General features: G+C 35.1%; 1 protein-coding gene across 6 annotated transcripts in view; it reads right to left on the minus strand.

Moving 5' to 3' along the window:
- Positions 1-6172: 6172 nt before the first annotated feature.
- Positions 6173-12419, minus strand: part of LOC107761864 (phosphoglucomutase, chloroplastic) — a 29127-nt gene continuing 22880 nt past the window's right edge. The window contains exons 14-23 of one of the 6 annotated variants that reach the window (XR_012710680.1): positions 11807-11925; positions 11658-11732; positions 11464-11579; positions 10855-10996; positions 10626-10707; positions 10500-10546; positions 10341-10418; positions 9792-9897; positions 9586-9716; positions 6173-6584 (exon numbers count right to left, since the gene is read on the minus strand). Coding sequence is in view for 1 of the 6 variants with exons in the window: in XM_016580155.2 (XP_016435641.1) it covers positions 9649-9716; positions 9792-9897; positions 10341-10418; positions 10500-10546; positions 10626-10707; positions 10855-10996; positions 11464-11579; positions 11658-11732; positions 11807-11925 (833 nt within the window). In the remaining 5 variants the exon portion in view is untranslated. Of the gene's footprint in view, positions 6585-6961; positions 7415-7836; positions 8603-8827; positions 9255-9405; positions 9717-9791; positions 9898-10340; positions 10419-10499; positions 10547-10625; positions 10708-10854; positions 10997-11463; positions 11580-11657; positions 11733-11806; positions 11926-12419 lie in introns of those variants that run through there. The other 5 variants (XR_012710681.1, XR_012710683.1, XR_012710684.1 and 2 more) reach the window with 5 other exon arrangements.

Below are 12419 nucleotides of genomic sequence, written 5' to 3' on the forward strand. Positions count from 1 at the left end.
GGGAAAAATAATTCAGGGGGAATAGGAAATGCTGGTTCTTAGGGGAAACTTGAATTATAAGTTTGTCATCAACAAAAAGTAGGAAATTGATAGGTTATATATGTATCCCTATTATGTTTTGATGATCTAACAAACTTACTATAAAGAACCGGATAAGGAACCTGATACACATCCTCAGGAACTCAAAGATCAACAAGTCTCTAGTTGGGGACACAGTTCAACTCTTCAGAGTCAAACGAACAACAGAGGGAACAGATAGATACCAGTTCTCGAGGAAACTGCACAAGTCAACTGCCCCAATTGTAAAGTTGTTGTTTGCACATGCTATAGTACAGAAATAGTGCAGCAGTCAACTTTATGGGGAATCTCTTTTACCTAACTTGCTAACATCATTCTAAGTGATATCACAAATGCATTATTAACATCAAGGACGGTAAAATAAATTACTTGAACACTTAGAAAATTCACTCAAGCACACTCACTGTTATTGATCATCCAGCAAACGATTCTCAAGTGCATAAAAAACAAAGAACAACACTGCTACGGACCAGTTCCCCATATCAAGTTATTGTATGTCCTTGGTTGAGTTGTAACTTTGTAAAAGCTCTTACTTGTAATTCCTACTTAGCTTACTTAGAAGCATACTGTAGGAAACCCTTTGTAAATCATAAACCCTTGTGTTTGTGTCTTGGCTAGAGTTAGTCGAGTTGTAAAGTCTTTGTAATAGAGTCATTATAAAGTAGCTTGTAATAGAGTGTTACAAGTTAGTGAGGGATTAAGAGGTTAATTCCTAAGTTACATAGGTTGTAATCTAAAGTTGCTCAGTAGTGAAGTTGAAATCCTACAAGGGTAGGTCATGGTTTTTAATCTCGTTGAGCTGGGAATTTTCCACGTAAAATTCCTCTTGTCATTTACTTATTGCAGTGTGCGTGGTTTCTATGAGAACTAATAGGTTCTCTATATAGTTTAGTGGACCCTTAAATTCTATCAGTTTTTTTGGTAGGAAGAAAATTCAATTGCTTCTGCTTCTGCTTCTGGGGTGAGCCTAGTTTTTTCTGCTTCTCCGCAAAAATACTTTTTCAAACCAAAAAAATTGGCCAAACACCTCAAGTTAAGAAAAAAGTTTTTTCAAAAAAAATTTATTTTAGAAAAAGCATTTTTGGCCTTAAAAGAAGTTTTGCCACACAGGTTACTAAACTACATACTTAGCCTAGACATTTACATAGGCTAACTTGGACCGTGCCCCGAGTAGATAATATTTATTTTAGTTTAGACATACTCAAATGTAATTTTTCTTTTTTATGTGCAGAAAGTTTCTGAAATAATTCTAAAGAAAATCTCTTCTGGCATCACAAGTGTTATGCACACATACTGTGGTATGGTGTTGCTTTTGGGTTCTCAGTTATCATCCGAACTCTACTTGTACTTGAAGTATATTACACTATTTATATGTATAATTTTCGTCAAAATAAAAGGTCAGATCAACTTTATGAGCACAGGAAAAAGAAAAAGCATAATTAGATTATTAAGGGCCAAACTTCTAGCTCTTGAGTAGTGGCCACTTCAACTTTATGAGCACAGGAGTGATGTCAACTAGGTATATATGGAGTTCCACCTCCACAAAAAGGAGTATTGTATGTGGGGGTGTCTGGAAATAGTAATAAACCAACAGCCGGAAATAGTAGGAATATAGTTTACAATTAACTAAAATAGAATGTGCTGTGGATTTTAATGGAACATAATGTCCCTTAGCTGTTTCTCTTCTATCATTCCTTTATCCATAACAGTATTCATCACTTTCATGTATACATGTGTCGATGTGCCATTGGTTGTTCTATTGGCCAATGGTCGAAATTCTTCTTAGCTTCTCTCGTGTTTGCTCTTCTTTTTCGAGGCAAAACCTTCTTTAGCTGTAACTGCACGCCCACCATATCAAGAATGAGAAACTATCAAGAATGAGAATCATATATATCTTCTTGATGAGGGGCCAAGAAAATGTTAGTTATATTAACACTCATTACAGCTTAAATTGTTTATGGGTTCAGAGTGTTTCGGGTTCTAACTTTATATATGCCTGAGAAACAAGCATAAATATAACTAAGCATAAAATTCTGCATTTTCTTTTTGTTCGAATAAGTTGACTCAGATGACGTGAGGTTAGAAAATTTTGACTTGAAATCATAACAAATGACTATTTATCCTTAAACAAACAGTTCTTAGCATACTTATTCAAATATATTCTTATAACTGATTTGAGAGATTTCAGCCTTACTAATTAGTTTAGAAAATGATATTGTATTTAAATGATGGATGGTATACTTCACATTTAGTGGTTTTCACTTGACCTGAATATTAAGCACTAAGCAGACAATCAGCCTAGTAATTAAATCAACATACTGCTCTAACAAGCAAAATAAAATAATTATGGCTATGCTTCTCGAAATGGAGCTAGGAAAAGTGACATGCCCCTCTACTTGAAGTAAAAGAAGCTCCAACACATGCATTATTACCTCATTTTCACACAAAAGCATGTTCATCATATTATCATCAGTATTTCATTTCAGGAAATAGACAAAACACTAAGATAATTATAATAATTAAATATGCTTTTTTTTGTTTGGTTGAGAGATTGCATTTTGTCTAATGCAAAAGGATCAAATCAAATAATTCACTAAATTCATGAGTATCTTCAGTAGAGGACAAACCTCTCGAGATCATTATAAATTCTTTTGTTCGTCTTTTTCAATTAATCGCTCATTAAGCACGTCAACGTTAATACAATATAGACCAGTGACAAAGTCATCAACTGTTAATTTTGGAATAAAATCAAGATTATGCTAAAAATATCACAGAAGAATCAAAGATATATACCGTGCACATGAAACCTTTTTGAGATAATATCTTAAAAGAAAGGTCCCCATAAGGATTAACCAAATCTTTCCAAGTACTTTGGCCCCTATTATTGGCTGGTTCCTAATACCAAATACGTTTGGTTTTACAACCAAACATGAATCGTAAAAATAAAATAAAACTGTAAGCTTGTTGAAAACCAACCCACCTACTTAATTGCCAGCTACTAGCTTGATTGAAAAACTTGCATACCGCAATATTAATGAGTTATTCCTTCAGCATTATGCAAGCATTTAGACATGAAAATATTCTTGTAAATTTTAACCCTCTACGGCTATGACTTTGATTCAACGTCTAACTAACTAAAAACCGTAGTGTTTCATCTTGTTAACGAAAGAGGGGACCTTTTTTTCCAGTCAAAACATAACCAACCTCATGCTAATGAGAGTTGCGACTTTACCACTTTATTAGCGATAAAGCAAGATTACAAGGAACGGGAAGAAAATGAGTTATTTGTTGAAGAAATATACACTTCACAAAAAAAGAGTTTTAGAAAAAACTAGAATAGTACATATATGATATATATAGTAATTTCTTCTTCTTGCATGTTCATTTCGAGTGTAGTGTCATGATAATAAACTAGTATATAATACCACCACCATCAACAACAACAACAATAATAATAATTGTTTTATTCAATGAAAAAGTGATTAACATAATTGATGAGAAGACACTAAAAGATTCTTAAATCACAAATAAAAATCCAATACTACTACTAAGTTATTATAAATGATAGTTTTCACCATATAGTACTAGTTTTTTTTTTTTTTTTTGGATCTATAGTTGACAAGAGCAAATATGTCTAGTTCCATTATCAGGACATGATTCTGGAAAAGAGCGCAACATACAAAAACTTAGGTAAAGGAAGGGAAAGTACAAGTTCCATCAAAGGAGGCAACTAACATGATGGAGGAGTGGTCACAAATGTCATGAAGACAAAAGGTGGGGCAAATGGAAGAACAAATCCCATGAAATTGACAGACCCTGCAAGGTTGGATCTCTAATATTACAACTATACCTTTCACATATATATTACTTCAAACTAAAGTGTACATGTATGTATTTGCAACTGTCTAAATTAGGAAGAGTTTCCACTCTTTATCCACTAAAAGATGACTCACTTTATATCCTCTCTCTGTCTCCCCTCTATGTTCCGCATTATAATGCGTTGGTGGGTCTCCTCAGGGACTTTGATTTTATTAAAATGGGAGCATAGACAATCTTGATTGATTTTATTCTTGGATTTTCGTGATTTGCTGGCGAATCATTCGCACCTATTATATGAAAAACTCCCATCAACACCACCCTGCAAGCCTTTGTATCGCAACGTAATTCAACTTATCAACTACCCTACTTTGCAGGAATTTTTCCATGTAAAACTTGTGAATTACTAAAAATAAAATTGTCCCTTGTCACTACTACCGAAGACCATACCGACTGGTCAGTTTAGGTATACAAATTGTTATGCTCTAAATATAACAGACATATCTAATTAAACTTGCTTACTGCACAATTTTATTTTATCAAGTTTTAATTTCTTGGACATCTTAAAAGATGTCAAACATGTTCGACATTTCAGTTAGAGTCTTTTGATTATCACAAACATGCATTATAATCAAGGAAAAGCAGAGAGTCCATGAATAACTCACGCGACACATAATGCAGTCCCCTATTCAATCAAGTTGTTCCGTTTCTGCCTATTTATAAATATAAATCGAACAATATTTAAATAAAATGCAGGATGGAAATTACAAAAGAAAAACACTACAAGTTGAGGAAGTTGTAACATATTGCATGGTTCTCTTTGCATACGACGCAATCAGCTTCTATGTATGCATATTTTGATTTCCGCCCGCTTGGCCAGTGAAGGCTCATTTAGTTGACAGCGAGCGAGCTGAACAAGCACCTATTTCTATCAAAATGCGAAGCTACAAGCAGAGCTTGATTTCAAAGAAACAAACCTCTATGTATGTATATTTAGATTTCCCTATACTATTCCCCGAGAGAAAATCAAAGGTTAAAGGAAGTTCGATCTATTAAGGGGCATAACAACTTCCTCTTCAACATGTCGCAAGGCTCATTAACCAAGATCCGAGTACGGAAACTATCTTTAATTTCCCCATGAAACCTTTGACAAAGGCACCACTACTCAAAGTGAGTTTGCTTTCGTACAAGGAGTATTCGTTATTAAAATAAGTATAAGGTGATGTTAATTTCACATGATATCGCAATAATGACACAAAAAAGGAACTTCAGTGAGAAAAAAATTGAACATAAGAATTCCATGTGTGTTTTAAACAAACGGCATCTAGACGCATAGCAACAATTCTGATTTCTATGAGGAAACGATATTTACAACGCTTGTGAAGGCAAATTTAACAAACACGCTTGCTTGATAGATTAGTTTTTTTTTTTTTACCAAAATCCAAGTATAAATTCTTTAATACAATTAGAGAAGAATATAGTTGGGCAAGGCCGAAAGGGAAGGGTGACAACTTGGCTAAGTTTAATTATTGTTGAGATTTCCATCGAATGGCATACAGTCCTCTCCATTCAAGAATGAACTTAAGTTTATGATTATATTCTTTTATTGGTTAGAAAATCCATGTAACGACCCGGCCGGTCGTTTTAAACTTCAACATACCGTTCGGTGGTTTGAGTTCTTGAGTAGCTTCATATGATGTATTGTGTCTTGCATGCATGGTCGGTTTCGAGCTATTCGGGATTGAAGAGTTGGAAGCGTTAACCAAATTTGACTTTTGTGCATTTGACCTCGAATCAGGATAGTTGACTTCGCATTTGTGAAGTATTTATCGCATTTGCAACATTTCCTGGGGTTGGATAGAGTTCGCTTTTGCGATCTTCTAGTAGTCGCAAATGCGATATTTACAACTTGTTTATAGTTGGGTATTTCGAGACTCGGTCTCATTTTATCATACTTTGAGCCCTAGACTCGATGGGAGGCGATCTTGAGGGGAGATTTTCATGGACAATTATTTTCTACGAGGTATTTCATCTTAAGAACGTTTGCTTTTGTACAAGGTATTCATTATTAAAACAAGTATAAGGTGATGTCAATTTCACATGATATCACAATAAGGACACAAAAAAAGAACTTCAGTTAGAAAAAAAAGTAACATAAGAATTCATGTGTGTTTTAAACAAACAGCATCTGGATGCATAGCAATGGTTTCTATGAGGAAACGATATTTTCTACGCTTGTAAAGGCATATTTAACAAGCACGCTTACTTGATATTTCAGTTTTCTTACCAAAATCCAAGATTAAATTCTTTAATAAAATTTAGAGAAAGAATATAGTTGGGCAAGGGAAGGGTGGCAACTTGATTGTTGAGATCACATCAAATGGTATACAGTCCTCTCCATTCAAGAATAAACTTAAGCTTATGATTATATTCTTTTGTTGGTTAGAAAATCCCATCATTTAAAGCTGCTCGAACCAAAGAGAGTTACTAAAAAGCAAAGGCACTACCATGTCTGGAACAGCAGAGAACAATGTCTGATTATTTTGAGATGACATCAAATACTTCACAGTCCTCTCCATTCAAAAATAAGTCCATTGCACCCCACCTTCTCCTATAAGTACAGCTTATGGCTATCGTATATATTTTCTTCAATTGGTCAGAAAAATCCCATCATCTAAAGCTGCCCCTTACTAGAAAAGCATAAGACAGTAAATCAGGAACAGCAAAGATCCGAGGAGACACAATATCTCTGAACTAGTTCGTGCGTGAATGCATGCTGCACCAAGATATCACTTAGACATATTGGAAGTCTTAGCATAGTTTGTCTTTAAGGACATTAGAGTTCAAAATGACTAAAGGGCAGCCCAATGCACTAAGCTCCCGCTATGCGTGGGGTCTGGGAAAGGCCAGACCACAAGCGTCTATTGTATGCAGCCTTACTCTGCATCTTTGCAAGAGGCTGTTTCCACAGCTTAAACCCGTGACCTCCTGGTCACATGGCAGCACTTTACCAGTTACGTCAAAGCTACCGTTCAGAGTTCAAAATGAGTAAAAGACAAAAATTGTTGAAACAATTGAGAAGAGTGGTGGTTGGCTTATTCTTGTCCGAGTTGTACATTCATGATGGTAGGGACCTAACATTAAACAAATATTGATAGTGGAACTACGAAAATAAACAAAAAGACAACAGTTGAATTGACCCTCTCCCATTAGAAGTGCAGGGTCCGCAGAAAATCCAAAGAGACTCGCAAGGACAACATCAGCTGATGAGGACCTAGCCATGTTCCTTTAGGAGGAGGCTGCAGGCATTAGCCTGAGATGGAACATCTTGGAAGTGATGGGACAATGTCCTCAAAGAACCAATTTCATTTGAGGACTCATACAGTAACATCTCTAAGCAACAAGTTAAAATACAGTGATAGTATAAAACTTTCTTTATGATGTTTATATATACTATAAAGTTAAATCCTTAACTTGAAGAGCCAATGACTACATCCAGTTATGCAGGCTTTGGATTTCACTAGTCACCACCCAAAAGGGAAAATATAAGATCATTAAATTAGAAAAGATAACAAAAGCGATGTAATTACAAGCACAAGTTCCCTATATATAAAATTCAATGCCCTAAAATTGTAGAGAACTGCATCAAATTTTTATCGAACTCAAGTTAAAAAGCAAAGGGAACTGGCAGATTTTTCTCAAACACAGACTAGGACAAGGATTTAATTTATCTAGTTCTAGCTTAATTTCTCTCATCTGAAGCAATTTAAGCTCGATTTTAAGAATTCCTAAGATCACAAAACTACATATTTTCCAAATATATGACTTCTTCCGGCACAAATATTTAGATACAGACTCAGTTTACTCTTATGTATAGTGAGGGTCCAAGAGATGATATTTCTAAACTTTCGACGGAAAAAATATTACTCCTGTGACATTTCATAAAAACAAAGTACCAGCACCTATCATTTTAAGGTGGAGGGTAATCCAATTTGAGAATAACCCACTTTGGTTGAACATGGAATGGGTTTGATTCAACCAAATTAAGCTGAAGATTTCTCTACGCTAAACTCATGAAAAAGAATTAGCATACTTGCAAGATGATTTATAGTAGCCCACTTGCCCAGCACACACATAATCTGTAAATATCCCAGGATTGAATTCTCTGTTTTACCTCACGACAACCTAAAGATCCTTTTCTATAACTTTTTTTTCTTTTTGGATATGTTTTCAAGCTTCTCTGACAATCTTACAGTGATCTACTGGAGTAAATCCAGTCACAAGATTCACCTATCAATGCACAATATGAACAATGACACCCCCATTTCCATATAGCCTCTTTTTCTGGACAAGTTAGAGCTGAAATAGTTATGGAATCTCGTAAACTATATAGAGCCAAGATTTCTAGCAAGAAAATCTCTTGACATTTGCTTACTAATTTTGATCCGCCCTTCATCGTTTTTTCACTTGTGGTCCTTTATTTAGAAGCTGGCTACTTGAAGAAGAGATTATTGAGCTGTTTGGAAGACAAGTTTGACCACTTATCCACCCAGACCAGCTTCAATTTTGTGTTATGCATTTTTCTTGTACAACTTTGAGGTACCCCATAAGTGAACTTGCTCCATAGTATAACATATGGATAATCCATAGTAGAAAACTTCATTGAAAACCTCACTTCATATGAGCGATCCTTGTTCCATTCCATCTACTAACGTGAAAGAAAGCATTTAGGTTTAGTGAGGAAATTGAGAGTTTTTTATCCCAAGATAGATTCAACCTCAACATTAATGCAGTATTACATGACTACTTTAAGCAAAGGTCCCGTGCTTAGGTAAGATTTCCGCAAATGCTGGGCAGAACAGTATGTTATTCGTAGTGTCTATAAGCTGATATATTATATCCAACACATTAAAATAACTACCATAACAGCAAATAGTTAATAGAATAAGTCCTTTTATCCTTGCAGTTTCTTATAAAATAAAAAGCCATTGTTTATGGAAAGTGCTCATCCAGATATAGGATGATAACCTTTCAAGGCATAGTCTTCAATAATGCACAACAACACCAGGAAACAGATTTTAGTATATAAACTATGAAGATGAGGATCAGAAAGAAAGATGCCCAAAAATCTCATTAAAACCACCTAAAATCGACTAGTTAATTCATAAGGAACTTGAGTGAGCCCACAAATATGTCATCACAAATAGCCAGTACGAGCACGGGGATGGCCACATAGACTGGAATAAGCTGTCTAGAGTAGCTGAGACAGCCCAATTATTTTGGCCAAGATAGACAAAGCTACCACGGAAGATCATTCAGAACTATGAACCATGCAATATAATTACCGACAGAGTAGGAACCTATTTAATTAATAGAACACACAGTTAACTTGGAATATAGCTCAGAAAAAGAATGCATAAGTTAGTTGGAAATCTTGACTTCTAATGTGGGAAAGAGGATGCCATAAGTCAAAAAGGTTGACTGTAAAATAAAAAAATAAAAAAGCTTCTAGGAAGAAATTAAAATATAGTGCAGCAGCTTTCTATTGATTAGATACTTCAGTCATATGTTTTAGTTTTATCGGATAATTTACATGATTCTAATTTCTGGTCCCAGAAGACTGTCTACATGCAACCAAACGAGGACGAACCATATATCATGTAAAATTCAGGAACAAAGGAAGCATCCAACCTGCTACAACAGTCACAAAAAGGCTCCCCAACTAAGCAATTGTAGTTGCAGATATCTATGTCTTTATGTGATGACGGTTGGCTTTTCTCTTCCTGTGAAGTCGTTTAGTTTTGAAACAGAAAGAGCTAGATCTGCAAAAGATATCTAGTTAAATTTTCGAGGAATGGGAATATTACATAGTTAAGCTCGTAGATGAACAATCTAACCTATCAATGGTTTCAATGCAATTTGTGCATCCATGTCATGTTTGGATACATCCGGCTCAAACTGTTCAATGTATATTCTAACTGTTGCACCAGCAGACCCAGTACCCTGTAAAGTTGAGATTTCCACTGATAAACTACAGAGAGTAGTTTTTGGATAAAATAGAAGGGAATGGTGACAAAAACCCACACAACATAATAAGATGTTAATCCCTCTACGTCAATTTCAATGTCTCATTTGCCCCCTAACATGCTTTTCAAGATGAAAACTTGATAGAAACTAGCTTATTGAGTTGGAGACTATATAGATTTTTTCACAAATAGTGGTTTGGAAATAGATTGTGGAGCTACAATTTAGTTTCAGTTATTTAGACTTCAGAAATGTAAAGATGAGACCAAAGAACTTCCCATTATGTAAAATAGGTAGTGCGTTCCCCGGGGGAAGCAGATTTATTTTTGAAATGGGGATGAAATCAAAATGACACTCAATTTGAAACAGATGGTTATACTACTCCTATTCTCAGGGATTTAACATAAGGAAAAAATGCAAACCGATAGTCGAAAGATGATTCGGGATCCGTCACTGAAAACAAAGCGAACCCCCTGTTTGGATGCGACACTTCCATCAACCTGAGAAATGCACACAACTAATCAAAAAATTCAACAGTTGATAGTTAAACATTCTCATATCTAAGAAATCCCACAACTTACAGGATCAGTATAGGTGAAGTCATCAGCAAAATCTAGGACATAATTTCCTGCAAGAGAACCTTCAGTACTTAAAGAACTTAAGATGTTGTAAATCTTGGAAAATTTAACTTAAAAATGATAACTTACCATATTTATCACCGGCCTTGCTTTTAGAAATCAAATCTCGAAGGTACTCAATCATCTTATTTGCCCCTTCTGATTCACATTCCTGGTTAGAGAATTATGGCAAATTGTTGCAATTAAACATCATCTCAACAATTAGGTAATCCATGACACACCCCGGAAGACAACTAACATAGATGTAATAAGATGTTTATCAAATACAGAAAGTCATCACATAACATAATGTGCTTACCTCATAGTCATATCTTGAAAAGAAATTCCTTCCATAAGTGGCCCAGTGCTCCGTCACAACATTAGCAACAGAAACCAAATTCTCCCCTGATCTTTTATCCTTGTTTCGATATGCAAGTATTGAAAGCCAAGCTAAAACAGCCCTATAGTTACAAGTTCAAAAAGTGAGAACAAAAAGAATTGATTGTTGTTATACTAAGGCTTGGGGAAAGTATAAATTGTAGCATGGAAGAGAATGTAAATAGCAACAACTCATTTTGGTGATACAGATTAAGAGAAGAATCTCTTAATGATGAATAAGCTCTCATATGGCCATAGGGTCTAAGCAAGGACATATAGCAATATCCAATGGCATTTAAGATGAAATGGAAGGGTAAACCAACAACAGTTCCACCGGATGAGAGTTGAGTAAATTGGTACAGTCAACAATACCATCATAGTATTACTAACAATGTAGGAGATAAATGTTCTCATTCTTATTTGCCTTTATTCCACAACATCCAGATGAGATAAACGGAAAAAACACATTGAAACTAATGTTTAACCAGATTTGATGGTCGCAAACTAATTAAGAAAGGAGTTTTCATCATCGATGAACATAGAAACATACCATATACCATCTTTTTCACGGATGTGGTCAGAACCTGTCCCAAAACTTTCCTCGCCACAAATTGACAACTTTCCGGCATCCATAAGATTACCAAAGAATTTCCAACCAGTTGGCACCTAAGAGGCATAGTTAGAAAAGAATAGTTAAAGAATGCAACATCATCAAAAAGTAAAGAGCAGTAAACAAGTTCAAACCTCATAAAACGGAAGGTTTAGCTTTTGAGCAACGCGATCTAGAGAACCACTAGTGGGCATCGATCGAGCTAAACCCTACAAGATACATGTGTCAATTGTGGTGTGCAAGGATCAAAGCCAAGGTGCATGAAAAACTCAAGTGCTTCTACCTTAGGACCGGACTGAAAATATGGAATAGCGTCTTGGGCATTGGCAGCAATAATTGCAACAGAATCAGATGGAGTAACAAAAAAGCGTCTTCCAAGAATCATGTTTCTATCACCATCCCCTGCGTAAGTGTACAATTGAAAATCAGACTTTGGTTCCACATGGCAGAAGATTGCAATATACAATCAAACTAACTTAGCATAGACACGATATGAACTTTCTTATTATATAGGACATGAACAATAGGAAGAAGTTAATGTGGAACTTCACTTATAGCTAGGAAATAGATAATTAGGCAGACATAAAAATATAAATAAGCTGACATGAAGCTCAAGTCGTTGATGTATATTATTCATCATTATGTTTCTTCCTGTCCCTCAAAATCCTCCACGTTGTTTCTTATCAACATGTACAGCCAAGGGGCACTTAATAAAATTAGTGGCTAAAGTCAAATCTTGATAAGTGTCTTAAACATATACACACAAATATATGCAAGAAGTTAGTGTTGCCTTTTTTTTCGTACTTGTTTATAGTGTAGTATTTTTACAAGAGATAAAGCCTTTAAGTTCACAACAAACATCTAATAGTATATCATTATTTAGATGATTCATTCAA

The sequence above is a fragment of the Nicotiana tabacum genome, chromosome 6, assembly GCF_000715075.1.
Source record: "Nicotiana tabacum cultivar K326 chromosome 6, ASM71507v2, whole genome shotgun sequence".
Lineage (NCBI taxonomy): Eukaryota > Viridiplantae > Streptophyta > Magnoliopsida > Solanales > Solanaceae > Nicotiana > Nicotiana tabacum.